The sequence below is a fragment of the Grammomys surdaster genome, unplaced genomic scaffold (assembly GCF_004785775.1).
Source record: "Grammomys surdaster isolate TR1022 unplaced genomic scaffold, NIH_TR_1.0 63, whole genome shotgun sequence".
Taxonomy (NCBI): Eukaryota; Metazoa; Chordata; class Mammalia; order Rodentia; family Muridae; genus Grammomys; species Grammomys surdaster.
In genome coordinates this window covers 10,067,402-10,085,927 of record NW_021604565.1, presented here as the reverse complement: position 1 = coordinate 10,085,927, position 18,526 = coordinate 10,067,402, and the positions used below count along the sequence as shown (strand labels likewise).

The 18,526-nt window shown below is 39.3% G+C and overlaps 1 protein-coding gene and 1 pseudogene across 1 annotated transcript in view; both read right to left on the bottom strand.

The window, feature by feature from the left end:
- Positions 1–842, bottom strand: part of Sdc2 (syndecan 2) — a 102,483-nt gene extending 101,641 nt beyond the window's left edge. The window contains exon 1 of the mRNA XM_028767688.1: positions 277–842. Coding sequence (XP_028623521.1) covers positions 277–336 — 60 coding nt within the window. The 5' untranslated portion in view covers positions 337–842. The remainder of the gene's footprint in view (positions 1–276) is intronic.
- Positions 693–18,196, bottom strand: LOC114620823 (annotated as a pseudogene).
- Between the last annotated feature and the right edge of the window lie 330 nt (positions 18,197–18,526).

Sequence of the window (18,526 nt, the reverse complement as noted above, 5' to 3'; positions counted from 1 at the left end):
TTAGGGGCCTTTGGGGTCACCAAACTCCGAGTCTTGTGCCCTCACCCCCGAAGACATGGGGTAGGTGACTCATTGTAGCAGCTCAATTGTGCAAGAGGGAAAAGGAAAGGACCAGGGACAAGTGGTGGAAAAGCAAGCTTATTTGTCTCAGTAGATTCTAGGAAGCCTCAGTTCAGAGGTGGTGGATCCCCCAGGTGGCGCTCCCCAATTACCCGCTGGCTCTTCTAGTTGCCTGGGCACCCATAACAGCGCGCATCCCCGGCTGGGCCCACTCACCGTCTCTGCGGACACACAGGCCATCAAGCCCAAGGTGAGCAGGATCCACGCGCGCTGCATATTCCCTGGGGACGTGGCTCGTACCCGGATAAAACGAAGCCCAGCGCACGCCGCAGAGGGCCTAGAAAAGATAGGGGCTGAGCTGCCTCCGGGAGAGAGGCTTGGGCTCAGATTCCAGCTCTAGTCGTCTTCTCTGGCGCCTGCTCTAGCTTTCCCGCTGCGCCCCGGAAACGCGGCGCCTTCTCACTTGTTGGCTTCTGCACTCCCAACCCAGAGTTGCTGCTTCGCGAGGCTTTTTTCTTGATCTGGTCCTACTCAGCGTTGTGCTTTCACTCCACGGACTCGGGTGTCGGATCGCGGTGCTGTACGATTTGAAGCAAGCAGTCGAAGGATTGAAACCGAGCTGCCGCTGAAGTTTAAGATGCCGAGCGGCAGAGACGCGCGATCCGCAGGGCCGGAGCTCCAGGAGTATCTGGAGTACTGCTCTCCGCGGCTGGGTTGGTGGCTTGGCTGCAGCGCCCCTCCTTCTGCGCGCCGCCGCCCTCGGGTCCTCCCCTTGATCCCACCCCACGCCCCTCCGCGTCCTCTCCCTGGTCCTGGTCCTGCTCCGCCTCCACCTCTACCGCCCCCACCTTCCCTCCCTTCCTAGCCTGCAGCTCAGGGTTCCTCCGGGCGACTGAGGTAAAGAAGGTTGCCAGGACTCCATGATAAACCAGGGAGAATTTCTTACCGGATTACACTGCGATTGGCAGCTCCCAGAGCCAGTGGGAGCCTGCAGCTCCACGCCGTGGCTGCCCCCGGAACGTGCCTCTGCAAACCTTAGGGCTCTTTCATTTTCTCTCTCCTTCTTTCCCCTTCTCAACACCCCCTCCTCTCCCCACCACCGTTCTGTCCCCTTTCCCTTTTCATCTCCTTTTCTTCGCTTTAATTTTCTAAAGAAAAATCGGTGAGGGTTTAACGGGCATTCTGAGCCTTTTCTTACTTGTGAGGATTGGATCACTAGAAAGATGAGAGTCGAAAAAAATAAAGTTTATCGATTCCCCCTTCAAGCATGTACAGTGCCCATTGGCCACCAGATCATTGAGACTGGAATTCAGAAAAGACCAAAATGATTGTAACAAGTTCATGTCAAGATTCTCCTCGGACCCTTCCCCCATTCCCCACCTCCACCCCCACCCCCAGCCCCCAAAAAAGCAGAGGAAGGAGTTTCCGAAAACCCAAAACGCAACAGCTCCGAAGCACAACTTTATTAAAGGCTCAAAACCCATTTCTGCTACTCACAGTTTGTGCTCCCTCACCGCCCCCACTCCACCCCCAAACACACCCTGACCCAGGCACCCTCACCCCCCCCACTCCACCCCCAAACACACCCTGACCCAGGCACCCTCACCGCCCCCCACTCCACCCCCAAACACACCCTGACCCAGGCATCGTCTAAGGTCAACTTCCACATTTTTACATTTGGAAAAGGTAAAATTGTTTACATTTGAAAGCAACAAATAGAGATGAAAACTTAGAGATTCTAGATAATAACAGATGAAATAAAATTTCAGAGAAGTGTTAAGTCGTTTCTGGCTTTAAGAAAACAATGAGTATGTATTTCCTACATAAAGCAAGAGAATGTGTCATGCAGTTCAATGCTGTATGGTGCTACAGAACCAGGCAGCCACATACCTTTCTAATGCCCACCACTGTTTTCTTTCCTCTTGGATTTAGGAACTGAACGAATTATGGATTCATTTTCTTCTGTGATGCCCATTTATGAAGGACAGAGACTTTTCAGTATTAGTAACGATTTTGTTATTGTGTGGGATACATTAAAAATACACAATAACTATGTTGTAGGTAAATACTACTCCAGACCTCAAGCCACACCATACATAAGCTATGCCCCTTTAACACAAACACACACACACACACACACACACACACTCACACACAGAGATACAGACGTGAGGCCATAGTCATTTTATAACTCATACTAAACCGTAGTCACATCCTAAGTGACTATTACAATGTTTTAGTGATAAATCACTGTTGTAAATCTCAAAAGAAAAAATTAGCAGAAGAGTCATAATTCTTTAAGACATCAACTCTGGCTCAGATAACTAACTCCCAACTTCCTGGTTCTTATGAGCAGCCTAAGGCACTGGCACCAAGAGAAGACAGGGAAGGATGCCACTAATGGTCACTGGTGGTCATCAGAAAGATCTATAGATCTTGGAATTATGAAGGCATATTTCTACATCTACTAAGTGAAATTTTATAAAAATCGGTGGAGACTAAAATTCAGTGTGAAGTATATCTGGTACAGAAAAGATAAACCATTGATTATTCTCCATATGTTCTGTGGTCCTCCAGTTGACAAGCTGGACTTTGAAGGGTATAACAAGAAAATATTCTTAACTGATGTCTTCTAAGAAGCTTTGATGGTGTCATCTCAGAAGAAAATATACATGATGAGGGCCAGTGATATGGTCCAGCACGTTTAGGCAGTTGCTGTCAATCCTGACCACCTAAGTTCTATCCCTGGAACACACATGATGGAAAAAAGAAAACCAGCTCCCAAAAGTTGTTTTCTGGCTACCACATGTGTGTCACAGTATCACGCATGTACATGTCCATAAATGTGCTTAAAATTGAGAATTAGAAAGCATATAAAACAAATAAAATGTAAAGACTAACTGAAGAACCAAAAAATTTAAAGAAAACTGGACATTTTTATTTTTATATGTTTATTTTATATATGTTTATCTTGTTTGCATGCAACATGTATGTGTGACATATAACTGCAGTGCTCAAAGAGGCCAAAAGAGGTCATCAGAACCACTGGAACTGGAATTATTGAAGATTGTGAGTCACTAAGTGGATTCTGGGAACTGAACTGGGGTCTTCTGCAAGAGCAGCACATGCTCTTAACTGCTAAGCCATCTCCTCAGCCCCAAGAACCAGATAAAATTTTAAAAATAGAAATAACTGCCATTGGAGACAGTGTTTCACCTAAGATAGCATCACTGTCACTAGTGTATCTAATGGCAATTATGACCATGAATAAACAGACGCTTCATCCTAAGGTGGCTGACAAGTGTGTGGAGCTGCAAAAGCAACACAATGTCACTTCACAGATCTTGATTGTTCTCCTATTTGCTGTTCCATGGAATGTTGCCATGGCTATAGGCTAGAAATCAATTTGAAGGAGTCAGCCTGAAAGTGATAGAATTTGAAAGCAAAGGAAACCCAATCAGCCAACTATTAATCACTCATTGCTAGTAATCGCAGGTGAGCTAAGGCTGTGACAAAAATCTGCAGGTACTCCAAACAAAATTCATTTTTAGCATAAAATTTTCACTGTTTCTTGGCCTCCATCAGCCCTTCACCAGGGAAGTTTTCTGGTTTCAGTTATACAAAATTGGCATGGTGTTGAGGTTGAGCAAAATTCATGTTTCCATTACTAATGAAACAGACAGGAAAGGTAGGATACTCTAAAATACATAAATTATCCCTTAAGTAGGATAAGAGATGAAACTGTTGAGTCTACTTACCTAGTGTATCAGTACAGTTCTTAAAAGGCAATCACCAAACGTGCATGGCCATCTTGCTAGGTGCTGTCTGACTAGTGCATTTTCTTAAATCGTTAAAAATTTACTACAGTTTTAGTGTAAAAGTTGGTGATATACTTGTGCAATCTTAGTACTGGTTAGTCTAATGCAGAAGGACTGCAAGTTCAAGATCAGCCTTGGCTACATACTGAGACTCTAACCCAGACCAAAACAAAAAGTGGGAAGAAAACAATCAAAAAGACAAAAAAAAAAGACATAAAATAATGTTGTACAAACATTGTTTTGCAATATGTATATACTGTAAAATGATAAAATCAAGCCAATTAGTTACCTTTTGTGATAAAAACAATCTTAAATTTTATTCCCTTAGCTATTTTTAAAAATGTAATAAATTCTTAATAACTACAGCCAAAGTAGTTATAGTAGAATTCTTAAATTTATTCCTCTTGTCTAACTAAAATTTTGAATCATTTGGCTGACATGCACCCTGGGTCTGGTAACCCTTGTTGTATAAACTGAACTTTTATAGATTCCACATATCAGGGAGGTCACGTGACATTCTGTGACTGTCTTTTTCATTTAACAGAAGGCCCTCCAGGTTCAAGTATATTATCACAAATAGATAATGAGATTTCCCTTTTCTTAAGGCTAAATAGGACCCCATTGTTTATACACACTGCGTTTGCATTATCCACCCAGATCCACTTCTTCCATTAGAATCTTCAGGAGACTTTGGATTCCTTAAGGCAAATTTCTCTTCCTTTATTAAAAGCTATTAGAAGAGTGTTTCTTCAAACAAGGAGTTGATCTGGGGGAGAATGGAGGGGAGGAACTAGGAGGAGTGGAGGGAGGGGAAACTGCCGTTGGGATGCATTGTTTGAGAGAACAGTAAAGATTAAAAGGGAGGAAGAGTGTTTATTTTGTTATTATCAACAAATAATATCAATGAAGAAATTAAAATGAGGCTGGACTATGACAACTTTATCTTCATTCTAGGCTGATATGAAATTCTTGCCATTTAGTAATCAATGAGACATGTATAGGTCCACAACAGTCTTAATAAAGACAGAATCTTGATACACTTATTAGGTTCACATGAATTCACATCATCAAAAAGTTATTTAGATGGGGGAAGGGCAAATTTTAAAGTAAAAGAGGCTTATAATTATTGAATTTCCTTAGGAGAAACGTTTTCCTGTAGAGTTAGGTATTTCAGATACTCAAAAACAAAACAAAAAAATATGATAGAGAGGCAGACAGACAGAAAGACAGACAGACAGACAGACAGACAGACAGACAGACAGACAGATATCTGATGACAATTGGGCTAGGCACCAATCTATGAGTAGAATATCATTAGGAATCATTTCATTGACTTTTTTTCCATTTGTGTTTGGTTCTATATGAGGTCTCTGGGCTATCCCACCTCTGGTTCCTAGCCCTCCAGGAAATCTCAAGGGTTGGCTCCCTCTCATGGCATGGGTCTCAAGATGAACTAGTCATTGCTTGACCACTCCCACAATTTCTGCACCACCTTTGCCCCAGTATATCTTGTAGGCAGGACAAATTGTAGGTTGAAGATATTGTGGCTGAGTTGGTGTCCCAGTTCCTCTAATAGAGGAAATCTTGCAAGGTTACAAGAGATGGCTGGCTCAGGCTTTGTATTCCCTGTTGCTAGGAGTCTTTGCTAGGGTCACTCTTATAAATTCCTGGGCATTTCCATTGCACTAGGTTTTTATCTCATCTGAGAGATGTATCTCCCCCATTCCAGTTGATTGTCCTAGTACTTTCTCCTTCCCTCCTTCCTCCCCTCAACCTGATCACTCGTAGACCCATTTCCACCCTCACATCCAGACGACTCCCTGTGTCCACCAACAGTAGCTATTCTATTTCACCTTCACAGTAAGATTCATGCATCCCCTCTTGAGGATCCTCCTCTTAGCCTTCTTGCATCCTCCTTTTAGCTTCTCTGGGATTATGGATCATAGCATAGTTATCCTTTATTTTACAACTAATATCAACTTATAAGTGAGTGCATACCATGCTTGTCTTTATGTATCTGGGTTACCTTACTCAGGATGGACTTTTGTAATTGTGTTAATTTGGCAGCAAATTTCATGGTGTCATGTTTTTAGCAGCTCACAATATTCTATTGCATACAAGTACCACGTTTTATTCATCAGTATTTTCGTTGAGAGACATGTAGGTTGTTTCTAGTTTCTCACTATTATGAATAAAGCAGCTATGAACTTGTTTGGACAGGTATCCTTGAAGTATGGTGAAGCATCATTTTGGTATATACCCAGTAGTGGTATAGCTGGGTCTTGAGGTAGATCTATTCCCAATTTTCTGAGAAAACACCATTTGATTTCCATATTGACTATACAAGTTTGCCCTTGACCAGCAATGGAGAAGTGGTCCCATTTTTCAATATCCTCACCAGCATAATAAGCTGTCACATGTATTTTTGATCTTAACCATTGTGATAAGTATAAGGTGGAATTTTTTAATCATTTTAATTTTTGTTTCCTTGATTGCTAAGAATGTTGAACATTTCTTTAAGTGTTTCTCAACTATTTGAGACTGATCTATTGAGAATTCTCTGTTTAGTTCTATACCCCCTTTTTAAATTAAATTATTTGTTTTGTTTTATTTTGTTTGATGTCTGGTCCTTGAGTTCTTTATACATTTTGAATATCAGCCCTCTGCCAGATGTGGGTGTTGGTCTGTGTACCGTACCAGATTCTCTCCACAGAGATCTGTGGGGCTCTGGCCTGGTTGGAGTGGCCAAAGAGTTGCGCTCTCCAAAGGGGAAGGTGAGTCAGATTAAAACAGCCTGTCCAGTCTCTTCCACAGCCACTGCTGCTCCAGAGTTGGTGACAGGTGACGGTGACAGGGCACAGCAGGCAGCTAGGAGTCAAGGTCGGAGCCACCGAGCAGAAAGTGACTGTGGTAGGCTCAAGCAGTTTCCAGTTATGAAAGCTTCAGGAGAGAATTCTCTTCCCCAAAGTGTTACAGCTCTGTAAGACAAACTCTCAGACGGTCTTTGATGAAATACTTGTGAGCTCTACTCCTTGTGGGCAGGTTCTTATATACATTTTGTGGTGGGTTGGGGTCTAAAGACATTATTTCTATTGTTTTGGTTTGAAATGTTAGGGATGCCTTATCTGAATGTGGAGGAGCTTTGAGGGTTGCCCCTACATTGCTGATTTTCACAGTCCTCTCCATGGTGTGTTGTGGTCACATGTTCCAGGACAGGAACCTGGTCAGGAGTAGATGAAGCACCCACCATTCTCTGATATGAGAGTATCTGGATTTCTGAATCCACTCTACCTTACTAAGTTTTCTGTCTGGTGACACGGTCCATTGCCCTATTGGTGAAGATCTTTTCTCATTCTGTAGGCTGCCATTTTGTCTTTTAGATAGTGTACTTTGCCTTATAGAAGTTTGTTAATTTCATAAGGTCACATTTATCAATTGTTGATCTTAGTGTCTGTGCTATGGGTATTCTGTTCAGAAAGTTATAGTGTACCCAGTTTTATATTAAGGTCTTTGATTCACTTGGATTTGAGTTTTGTGCAGAGTTATAGATATGAATCTATTTGCATTAGTCTACATGCTGACATCCTGTTCGACCAGCATCATTTGTTGAAGATATTTCTTTTTTTTCCATTGTGTAATTTGGATTCTTTGTCAAAAATCAAGTTCATAGATTTGTGGCTTTACTTCTGGGTATTCAGTTCCATTTCTTTAATCAAGTTGTCTGTTTTTATGCCAATACCATGCAGTTTTTATTATTGTTGCTTTGTAGTACAACTTGAAATCAGGGACGGTGATACCTTCCGAAGTTCTGTTATTATATAGAATTGTTTTGACTATGTTTCTAAGTTCTTTGTTTTTCTATAAAAAGTTGAGTACTTTTCTTTCAAGGTCTGTAAATGATAGTGTTGGAATTCTGATGGGAATTGTGTTGAACTTGTAGATTGCTTTTAATAATTTGGCCATTTTTACTATGTTAATCCTACCTATTTACGACCATGGGAAACCTTTTAATCTTCTAATATCCTCTCCATATTCTTTCTTCAAAGACTTGTCATTGTTCTTGTCATTCAGGTCTTTTACTTGCTTGGTTAGAATTACACCAAAATATTTTATATTATTTGTGGCTATTGTAAAGGAAGTTGTTTTCTTGATTTCTTTCTTAGCCCGTTTTGTTTTGTATATAGAAGGACTACTGATTATTTTATTTTATTTTATTTTATTTTATTTTATTTTATTTTATTTTATTTTATTTTATTTTATTTTATTTTATTTTATGTTAATTTTGGATTAAGTTACTTCACTGAAGGTATTTATCAGCTGTAGGAGTTCCCTGGTAGAATTTTTGGGGTAATGTATGTATGTGTATACTATCATGACATCTGTGCATAGTGATACTTTGAATTCTTCCTCACAAAATGAATTTGGCAATGTTCCTTCTGTTTCTATTTTGGGGAATAATTTGGGGACTATTGGTATTCAAAAGTTTTGTAGAATTCTACACTAAAACCATCTGGCCTTGGCCTTTTATTTTTTTTGGCTGTGAGCCTTTTAATGACTGCTTCTATTTGGGGGGGGCAGAGTTACAGTTCTATTTAAATTGTTTATATGATCTTGATTTAACTTTGGTAAGTGGTATCTACCAAGAAAATTGTCCATTTTCCAATTTTGTAGAGTACAGGTTGTTGAAGTAAGACCTAATGGTTCCTCAGTGTCTATTGTTATGTCTCCCTTCTTCTGATTTTGTTAATTTGGATGTTCTTCATCTGTAGTTTAGTATGGAGTAAGATTTGTCTTTCTTGTTGATTTTTCTCAAAGAACCATCTCTTCATTTCATTAATTCTTTGTATTGTTTCTTTGATTCTATTTTATTGATTATAGCCCTTGGTATGATTATTTCTGCTGTCTACTCCTTTTGAGTGAGCTTGCTTCTTTTTGTTCTACATGTTTCAGGTACACTATTAAATTGCTAGGATGAGGTTGTTCCATTTTTTTTTTTTTTAGGAAGACACTTAATGCTATGAACTTACTTACCTCTTAGAATCACTTGGATTTAGCTCCATAAGTTAGAGTATGTTCTGCATTCATTTTCATTGAATTCTAGAAAGTCTTTAATTTCTTTTTTTAAAAAATTTCATCCTTGACCCCATAGTCATTCAGTAAAGAGTTGTTCAATTTCCGTGCATTTGTAGGCTTTCTGCTGTTTCTGTCGTTGTTGAAATCCAGCTTTAATTTGTGATGGTTTGATTAGATACATGGGGATTATTTCAATTTACTTGTATCTGTTGTGACATGCTTCTTTCTTTAATTTTTAATTAATTAATTAATTAATTAATTAATTAATTTATATGAGTACACTGTAGCTGTCTTCAGACATCCCAGAAGAAGGCATCAGTTTCCATTTACAGATGGTTGTGAGCCACCTTGTGGTTGCTGAGAATTGAACTCAGGACCATCTGGAAGAACAGCAGTGTTCTTACCCACTGAGCCATCTGTGACATGCTTTGTAACCAAATATATGGTGAAATTGGAGAAGGTTCCATGAGATGCTGTGAAGAAGGAATATTCTTTTGTGTTTGAGGGAAATGCTTTGTAGATATCTGTTAGGTTCATTTGATACAAAACATCTGCTAGTTCTATTATTTCTCAGTTTAGTTCCTGTCTCAATGACCTGTCCATTGGTAAGTGTAGGGTACTAAAGTCTTCCATTATTAATGTGTGGGGTTCAATGTGGTTTAAATTTTAGTAATATTTCTCTTGCAAATGGGGATGCCATTTGGGGTATAGATGTTCAGAATTGAGACATCATTTTGGTGGACTTTTCCTTTGATAAGTATGATGTGTATTTCCCCATCTCTTTTGATTAATTTTGTTTCGAAGGCTAGATATTAGAGTAGCTATACCAGCTTCTTTCTAGGGTCCATTTGCTTGGAAAACCTTTTTTTTCAGGACTTTACTCTGAGGTAATGTCGTTCTTTGTGGCTGAAGTGTGCTTCTTGGATGCAACAGAATAATGGATCTTATTTTTGCATTCATTCTATTAGCCTGTGTCTTTTTATTGGGGAATTGAGTATATTGATTTTGAGAGATGTTTATGACCAATTATTGTTAATTCCTGTTGTCTTGATTTTGGTTATAGTAGTGTGTGTGTGTGTGTGTGTGTGTGTGTGTGTGCTTCTCTTCTTTAGGTTTTGCTGGTATGAAATTAATAATTTCTTGTGTTTTCTTGGATGTAGTTATCCTCCTTGTGTTGGAGTTTTCCTTCTAGTATCTTCTGTACGGCCGGATTTGAGAAAAGATATTGTTTAAACTTAGTTCTGTTATGTAATATCTTATTTTCTCCATCTTCAGTGACTGAAAGATTTTCTAAGTGGCCTCTTAGGGTCTGCAAGACATTTACTCCAGCTCTTCTGACTTTGACAGTCTCTTTTGAGAAGTTAGGTGGAATTCTAATTGGTCTACCTTTATATGTTCCTTGGTCTTTTTCTCTTGCTGTTCTCAATATTCTGTCTTTGTTCTTTACATTTAGTGTTTGAGTGTTATGTGGCAGAATGATTTTTTTCCTTGTCCAGTCTATTTGTTGTTCTGTAAAGCTTCTTGTATATTTATATGAATCTCCTTAGGTTAAGAACATTTTGTTCTATTATTTTGTTGAAAATATTTTCTAGGACTCTGAGCTGAAAATCTTCTTCTTCTATTCCTATTATTATTAGGCTTGATCTTTTCATAATGTTCCAGATTTCCTGGAAGTTTTGTGCTAGGAACTTTTTAGATTTAACATTTTCTTTGGCTGATGTATCAATTCCTTCTTTTGTATCTTCTGTACCTGAGATTCTTTCTCTTATCTCTTCTACCCTGTTAGTTGTGCTTGCATCTGTTGTTCCTTTTCACTTACCTAGATCTTTTTATCTTTATTGTTCAACCTCACCTTATAGCTGAGTATGACCGTGAATTCGCAGTCCTCTTACTTCTGACTACTAGGATTGCATGTGTACACTGACATACTTGGGTTTTATGTGGTGCTTGAAATTGGAATTATAGCCCTTGAATGGAAAGTTAAGCTACATCCTCAGCCTCATTTTAAAAGATTTAATAGTTTTCTTGTAGATTATATGAAGTTCTTGTTAAATCTCTATTACTTACTATCTCATTATTGTACAAGGACTTATATTTTCATTGAGCAACCTACTGGTAAGATAGAGGAAAACCCATCTATTTTTAGGTATTTGTTCTACATAATAACATCTTACTAAATTCTTTACTGATGCCCTCATTTTTTTTCTAATAGTCTCAGGGTTTCTAGGTATGAAATGATATCATCAGCTAAAAGTGGAGTTTGAACCTTTGCTGGTGTCTGTACTAATTATTTTTCCTTTTTTATTAAACATAGATTCTTTCCTTGTAAAATATAATCTGAATACAGCTTCTCTTCTTTCTTTTCCCAGTTTCTCCCACCTGGATTCACTCCCTTTTTGTCTCTCATTTAAAAAGAATAGGCTTCTAGGAGATAACAAAACATAACAAAATAAAATATAATAAGGTAAAAGTAAAACCATTATATTGAAGTTAGACAGGATGAGCTAATGAAAAATAAAGAGTTCAGATAGAAATCACAAGAATCAGAGACCCACTCACTTACACATCCAGGAGTCTCATAAAAGTAATAAACTGTAAGCTGCAGTACATACGTAAAGAACTTGGAGCTCTGGACCAGTTATTTAATAATGGAAATTTGTATAATAAATTATTGGTTTTAATGGGAATTATTTTCGTGAGTCACAGTTTATAATTTTAGTTTATATGTTTGTGGTTGGTTTGGGTATAGTCATATGTTCATCAAAATATTTATTTATGTTGAGTTTTTATTAGAAAAGACTAGAGGGTTTTACTGATGTCCCTTCAGGACTTGTTGAGATTGTCCTGTAAATTTTACCCCTCAGTTTAAGGTAATATAATTTGCTCATATTCCCAGAGGACTTTTTGATAGCTCACATGTTTCTTGAATAAAAATTTCTTATTCTCAGAGCATTTTTTTTTCAACTTGCTAATGTCCCTTTCCTAACACTTTCTGCTAGAACAGGTCGTGCCCTTACATTACATTGACTGTGTAAAACTAAAAAGAGAGTGCTTCCTCTCTGTCCTGGACTAATTTGAGTTGCATCAAAAGGTCATTTCTACACTCTCCAAACCCATTTGGACTGGAATCTGTTCAATGACAGCTCTCTTAGTTCTTTCTTCTTCTGTGATAATTGGTCTGTTCAAGCTTAGTATGTCTTTAGGGTTAATTTTTGACGTTTGTATTTTGCCACAACATTACTGTTCTCTGTCAAGTCTTAGCATTTCTTCCCATGGCTTTGCTTCTAGAGATAATCAGTCTCTTGCCAGTTTTTCTTGCGCCTGTCTCCCTTGCATTTGTCTCTCCTGCACCTGACTCCCCTGCAACTGTCTCCTTCATTTGTTTCTCCTGCACCTGTCTCTCCCCTGTCTGTTTCTCATCTCTTTACCTCACCAGAATTCTGAGGGGTTTTAAAATCAATATTTACTAACATTTTTTAAGCTTTGCATTTATTTTCCCTTACTATTTATTTTCTTCTTCCTTTATCTTGTTGATTCCTATTTATTGTTTAAGATAATCATAAGCTGTATTAAGTAAATTTTAAGTTCTACTATTTCTCTCCTTTTACACACACACACACACACACACACACACACACACACACAGAAAAAAAAACATTGGAAAGAATATATTCTCTGGGCAATCTGTCTTTTCTACTCATGATCTTACAGATTTTTCCCAGTTACCCTCAGAATCCAGAGATGTAGTGTGCATGTGGACTGTGTGATGGTCCTTTCAGATTGTAATATAATTCTTTTTGTGCAGATAAAAGATATCTGTGTTAACTTTAAAAGTATTCTTTTTTGTTTTGATATATGTATTCTTTCTTGGGCTTTTTTTCTGTAAATTTTCATAAGAGATGGCATCCAGTTTTGTTTGGTTTTTGGTTGTAACTTTCCATTTCTCCCACTGTAGCTTGATTGTGTTTGTGGGCTTCCAAACTTAGGAACAGTGAGCATTTTCTGCTTTGGCTTACCTTTTGAAACTTTTATTGGGACATGATGCTTTTATTGTTTTTTGAGTTTTCATACTAACTTAGCCATTGTCACCATTATTTTGAGAACACATTTAGTCTATTCAAATGCTTCTACAAATTTTAAAAGCTTTTTAATGTCATCTGTCTCCTCTAGCACCTCTACTTTCTTAGTCCTTATGCTCTACCTGCTCTTCTTCTGACTGGCCAAGTGCCGGCAAGCAGAGTTTTGTGAGCGGCTGAGTAAAATAATATGTCTCCTTGTGTATCCAATTGCTTGCTGAAGAACAGCTTTATTGCTCCCCAACGTGGGCGTGTATAAAGTTAGTATATGCATCCATGCTTATGTGTACATAGGTTTTCAAGTCTTTGGGTAATGATTCTTAAGGCTTATAATAGGGGCATTTTTAGATATTAAGAAATAGCCTGCTGTAACTATTTTTTTTTTCACTCACACCAGCCATGTATCATCCACACCAGCATTTGGTAGTGTCAGTATTTTCATCTTTATAGTGAGAGTGTAATGGAATTGTACCGCTGTGTTTGTTTGCATCTCTCTAATGGTATATGATGTAGCACGTCTTTACATGCTGGTTATTCCATATCTACATCTTCATCGGTAAGGTTTTTGGCGCATTTTTACTTGGTTGTTTATTTTCTCATTGTTTAGTATTAACAGTTCTTTTTGTTTGTTTGATTGGTTGGTTTTCTTTGTTTGTTTGTTGAGACAGGATTTCTTTGTGTAACATCCCTGGCTGTCCAGGGACTTGCTCTGTAGACCAGGCTGGACTCAAACTCACAGAGATCCACCTGCCTTTGCCTTCCAAGTGCAAGTATCAAAGGCATGTACCACCACTGCTTGGCATGAGTTCTTAATATGTTTAAAGAACAATCATTTATCCGGTATGTGTTTAAAAGCCGTTTATTTCAGTTATAGGAGTAGTGCTAGAGACTGAATAGTGCAGGTATCCTGGACCTGATATATTGATGCCTAATCCACAATGTAATGACATTTGTTGGTGAAGCCTTCTGAGAAATAATTAGGTCATAAAAGACCCCATCCCCTCTGCTATGTGATAACATAAAGCAAAGAAGGGTCTCTATGAGCCAGGAAAGTTCTCCCCATAATAATTGTTTGCCTTCATTGCCTTCAGATAGGAAGACTAATAGTAATGCAGTAAGTTACCTTTCTTTTAAGAGTCAAAGGGGACAAAATCATTCTACTTATTGTTGGAGACACACATGTACAATAATGGCAAAAGGTTGGTCATCAGATCATAGGACTGGAAGAGTCTTTAGGTATAGAACTCAGCAGCTAGCCTCTAGCACAGTTTCACCTGGATTGCCCCTGAAGGATCATGGTTGGGCTCATTTCAGATATTTCTGAGGAAAGTTTTCCATTTATAAGAAAGTTTTTCCTAGCTATAGAATCACGCGACCCTTTACTTTGACTCCTATAAGAAAACAACTTACTGTATTGTAATAATAATTTGTATGTGTATCACAAATTTCCCTAAAGATCTAATCCTAAATTAGTTTAAATTAACATTGCAGACAAAGGTTTTGAACTTGACTTCACTACAAACTTTTAATGGCTGATAAAACATTTGCCTCTTTTGTCCCATGTCATATCATGCATATGCAGATGATAGCAGTTATCCGTGAAATAGAGAACACTGATAGTTTAATAGTAAAATATCATGTTTATTGTAATTTTAATTAAGCTCAACTCAATTTATTTTAGTCCTAATGAAACTACTTGAGGGAATAAATATACTGATACAATTGGAAACTAATTGTTTTCAGCAAGAACAACAGGAAAGAAACAAAGGCAGAATTGTAAATTATGTTCCATTATCAAGATTTTTTAAAAATAGAAAAACAAGATGCAAAAATAATCAAATGGATAGTAATATCATTTAGCCAATGGTTCATAAAAACAGAACAAGACTGTCTGGTTACAACTAAAGTACAAAATCACAGAATTGCAGATTAAATTTATTACTAAAAATAATGTGTGCTTTTAGTTATACATATTTTATTAATGTAGTGAAGAAACATACCTAAGCTTGATAAAAAGTTTTACACATATGTACGAGTGTGGTGTACGGATCTGTGTGGTGTGCATGCTCTCATGTCTAGGCAGGCACCGTGCATGGCATTTACAGGAGCTGGGGATTTGACTCCAGTCCTAATGCTTGAATAAAAAGCACTTTACCTGATAAGCCATTTTTTTCAGCCATCCAAACCTTATACTTTTAAGAAAGATCATAAATTCTGAAATTCTTCCCTGGTAAATGTTCTTGGTATCTCTTGATGTTTGCTTGCTTCTAACAATCTCCCAGATCCTTTGACCTGGGCCAGAGGATACTTTTTTAAAGACTTGGGCTTGAGTTCTAATTCTGAACTTAAGTGGTATCAAGGTAAGCCAAGAGGGAAGTCCTCAAAGCATACACAGTGTAGGCGGAGGCTGCTGCTGGTGGCTTGACTATATCTATGAATAAAAACAAATGGCAATGACAAGCAAGGAGATAGGAACATCAAGAGGATACATGATTTTACTTCTTGTTGCTAAATCTGTAAAATAGTTATATGGCTAACAGCAATCTACATGAAAGCTTAGTTGTAGTTGGCCCAAATTCATACAAGTGTTGAAAATTCAACCTGCAGTAAAAGCATGTGTGGCGGGGGAAGTCAAGAGAAAGAGGGACCCAGTGTCATTCTTAGATAAAGAAGTTTGCCAGTAGTGGTTGTAAGAGATCCTGTCAAAAAAAAAAAAAAAAAAGAAAAAGAAAAAGAAAGAAAACCCTAAACAAAAACACCCCCCAAAATGTTGAAACTGACTAAACATCTAAAACTGGAGGCTATATTCTTTGAGGATTAGTTAATAAACTAGACTTTACATTTTTGTTTTATGTTTAGATGTATAATCGCAGCTTTTTTTTCTTCCAGAGAATTGGAAACTGCTCAAGCTTTTTGAGATTCAGATCAAAGAGCTCTCAGATTCTTGTTTTACAGTCTGCTGAGTTTTGGACAAATTGTTTTGTTTTCTCTGCTTTTTAAATATTTTAAATAGGGGTTACCCCGTTTTTTACAAGACTTTGTTAGAAACAAGAAGAGTTTAGTATACTCAAGTATTGTGTGATGTATTTGCTAACATGAGTCCTTATTTCTCCTTGAAGTAATTATAAGGCATCTGGGTTCTGCTCTGTCATCATTTGGGGGGGGGGAGTAGATTTAAAAAGGATAAAGCAAATAATTTTAGGAAAAACTCAGCAAACAAAGTCCCACATATTGTGCATATATTATATGCATATATGCATATATTAGTGCATAAAACTCTCAAAAGTTTGTTTTATTCTTTTTTCCAATGATTTATTTTTATTTTATGTGCATTGGTGTTTTGCTTGCATGATATCTGTGTGAGGGTGTCAAATCACTTGGAGCTGGATTTCAGACAGTTGTGAGCTGTGATGTGGATGCTGGGAATTGAACCCAGGTCCTCCGAAAGAGCAATCAGAACTTTCAACTGTTGAAACACCTCTCCAGCTCCTAGAATGAAACTCTTATCCCTGAAACCTAAACTTTCTCCAAGGACATGGCTGGTCCTTGGTGTCTACTAACCTGTCCTTACTGACAGACTCGCCTGTAGGCCTGGCACTGGTGGCTGCCACTGATTCTGTGCAAGGCTTTGAGGCGCCGAAGGAGGGGGTACTGGAGTCCAGTGGTAGTAGCTGCTGACCACTAGGAGAGGAGAGCATGGTGCCTGCTAGGGAGCTGGAGAGTGGGGTGCTGTTGAAGAATGATGTGGAGAAGTCCCCAGTGTCCAGCTGTGCTATGTGAAGAGGCGTAGTTCTCCTCTAACCATCTGCTGTCCATGTCTCCACTTGTTTCTCCAAAAGATTCTTTCTGATATTTCTAGACTTTCCCCATTGATCACACCTGTGACTGAGGATGCTGAGCTTGTCTCCCTAATGGTGGCATTCTTCTGGTCCAGCTGCTGCTGTTGCTGTCTCCGCTGGTACTTGAGCATCTCAGTGTTCTCAGTAACAGCTGTGGAAAGCTGGGCCTCAGTCATTATTGCTAGGCTCTTGCCATAGGTGGACTGGAGAATTTGGCTCTTTTCCTCCTCACTCAGGAGTCTCCAAGTTCATCCTGAGATAAATCAAGGAACACCACAGAGCCGTCCATGGAGCACACCAGGATACCCAGTCCATTCAGAGACCAGGAAATATCCATGATGGACTTGTCAAACAGCTCATGGATGACAACCAGAGGCCGATTCAAACCAATGAGCCAGATAGAGAGTAAGCGGTCCTTGCTGCCAACAGCATAGCAGCAGTACGAGCAGCTGGGCTTTGCAGAGCTCCCATTCTTCTGCTTCTTCTTGAAGATTTTTGGGTTGAATTTCGCAACAGTCACAGCTTTCCGGTGACCCACGGGGCCCATGCTGGTCTTTCAGCCCTCTCATTCGATGATCTGAGCAGTGGGGCCAGAATTATTCATGGCATAGGCAGATACCAGGTAATGGCCATCAGGTGACCAACTAAGCCGGAGCACATGCATCGTTTCTTCATACTCATCAAAAGGTTTGGTGATGCTAGTCTCTAGCTGCCAGTCCAGCGTCCTCCATACCTTCAAACTTCGATCATCAGCTTGAGAGGCACTGTATTTAGCAACGGGGTCCCAAGTCAAACCTTTAACTAAACCAGAATGACCTCTCAGAGTTGCACGAATTTCTGGGAACTTCAAGGCATTCCAAATGAGGACAGTGTTATCCATGCTGCATAAGGCCAGCCAGGTCTCGTGGGGAGACCATGCTACATCCATCACATCGCCTGAGTGACTCCGGAGGATGGAGACACACCGCCATTGCTCCACATTGACAAGCTTACCACTGGAACCAAACACAATGCTGGGCCCAAGGTACGTGGTCCACTTCCACACCATAATCAGTTTGTCATCTCCCCCAGAAGATAAATACATCCCACGGTTTGACCACTGCACACAGTTCACACATGCTAAGTGATTGTCCATCTGGCAAAGCATCTTGGGAATATTTTCATTCTTCTCGTCATCCTCCTGGAGGACTGGAGACCTATTACAGATCATAACCTTCCCAGAATCTGGACCTTGTCCTCCAGTTGCAAACTTGGTCCTATCAGGGTGAATATCAACTGAAAAAGACGGCTTCCCATTGTGGTTGACCCAGGTTGGCTTCAAGAGCTTCATTGTTCGTCAGCTACCGGGCTGAAGCCTGAGCTTGTGTCCCTCAGCATGCCTGGGACATGGAGCTACCTCCGCTTCCTCCCACGCAGCCCGCCCTCCGGCCGCCACCATAGCCGCCTCCTGCGCTCGGCTGCCACCACCACAGCTGTATCCCCTGTGCCGCTCCGAGGCAACCTGTTTTATTCTTAATTATGTATACGTGTGTCTGTGTGTGTGTGTGTGGTTATGTGAACCTGGGTGCAGGTGCCCTCAGAGGCCAGAAGAGGGCATTGGAGCCACTAGATAGGTGATTCTAGAACCACTAGATATGGGTTCTAGAATCCAAACTTGGGT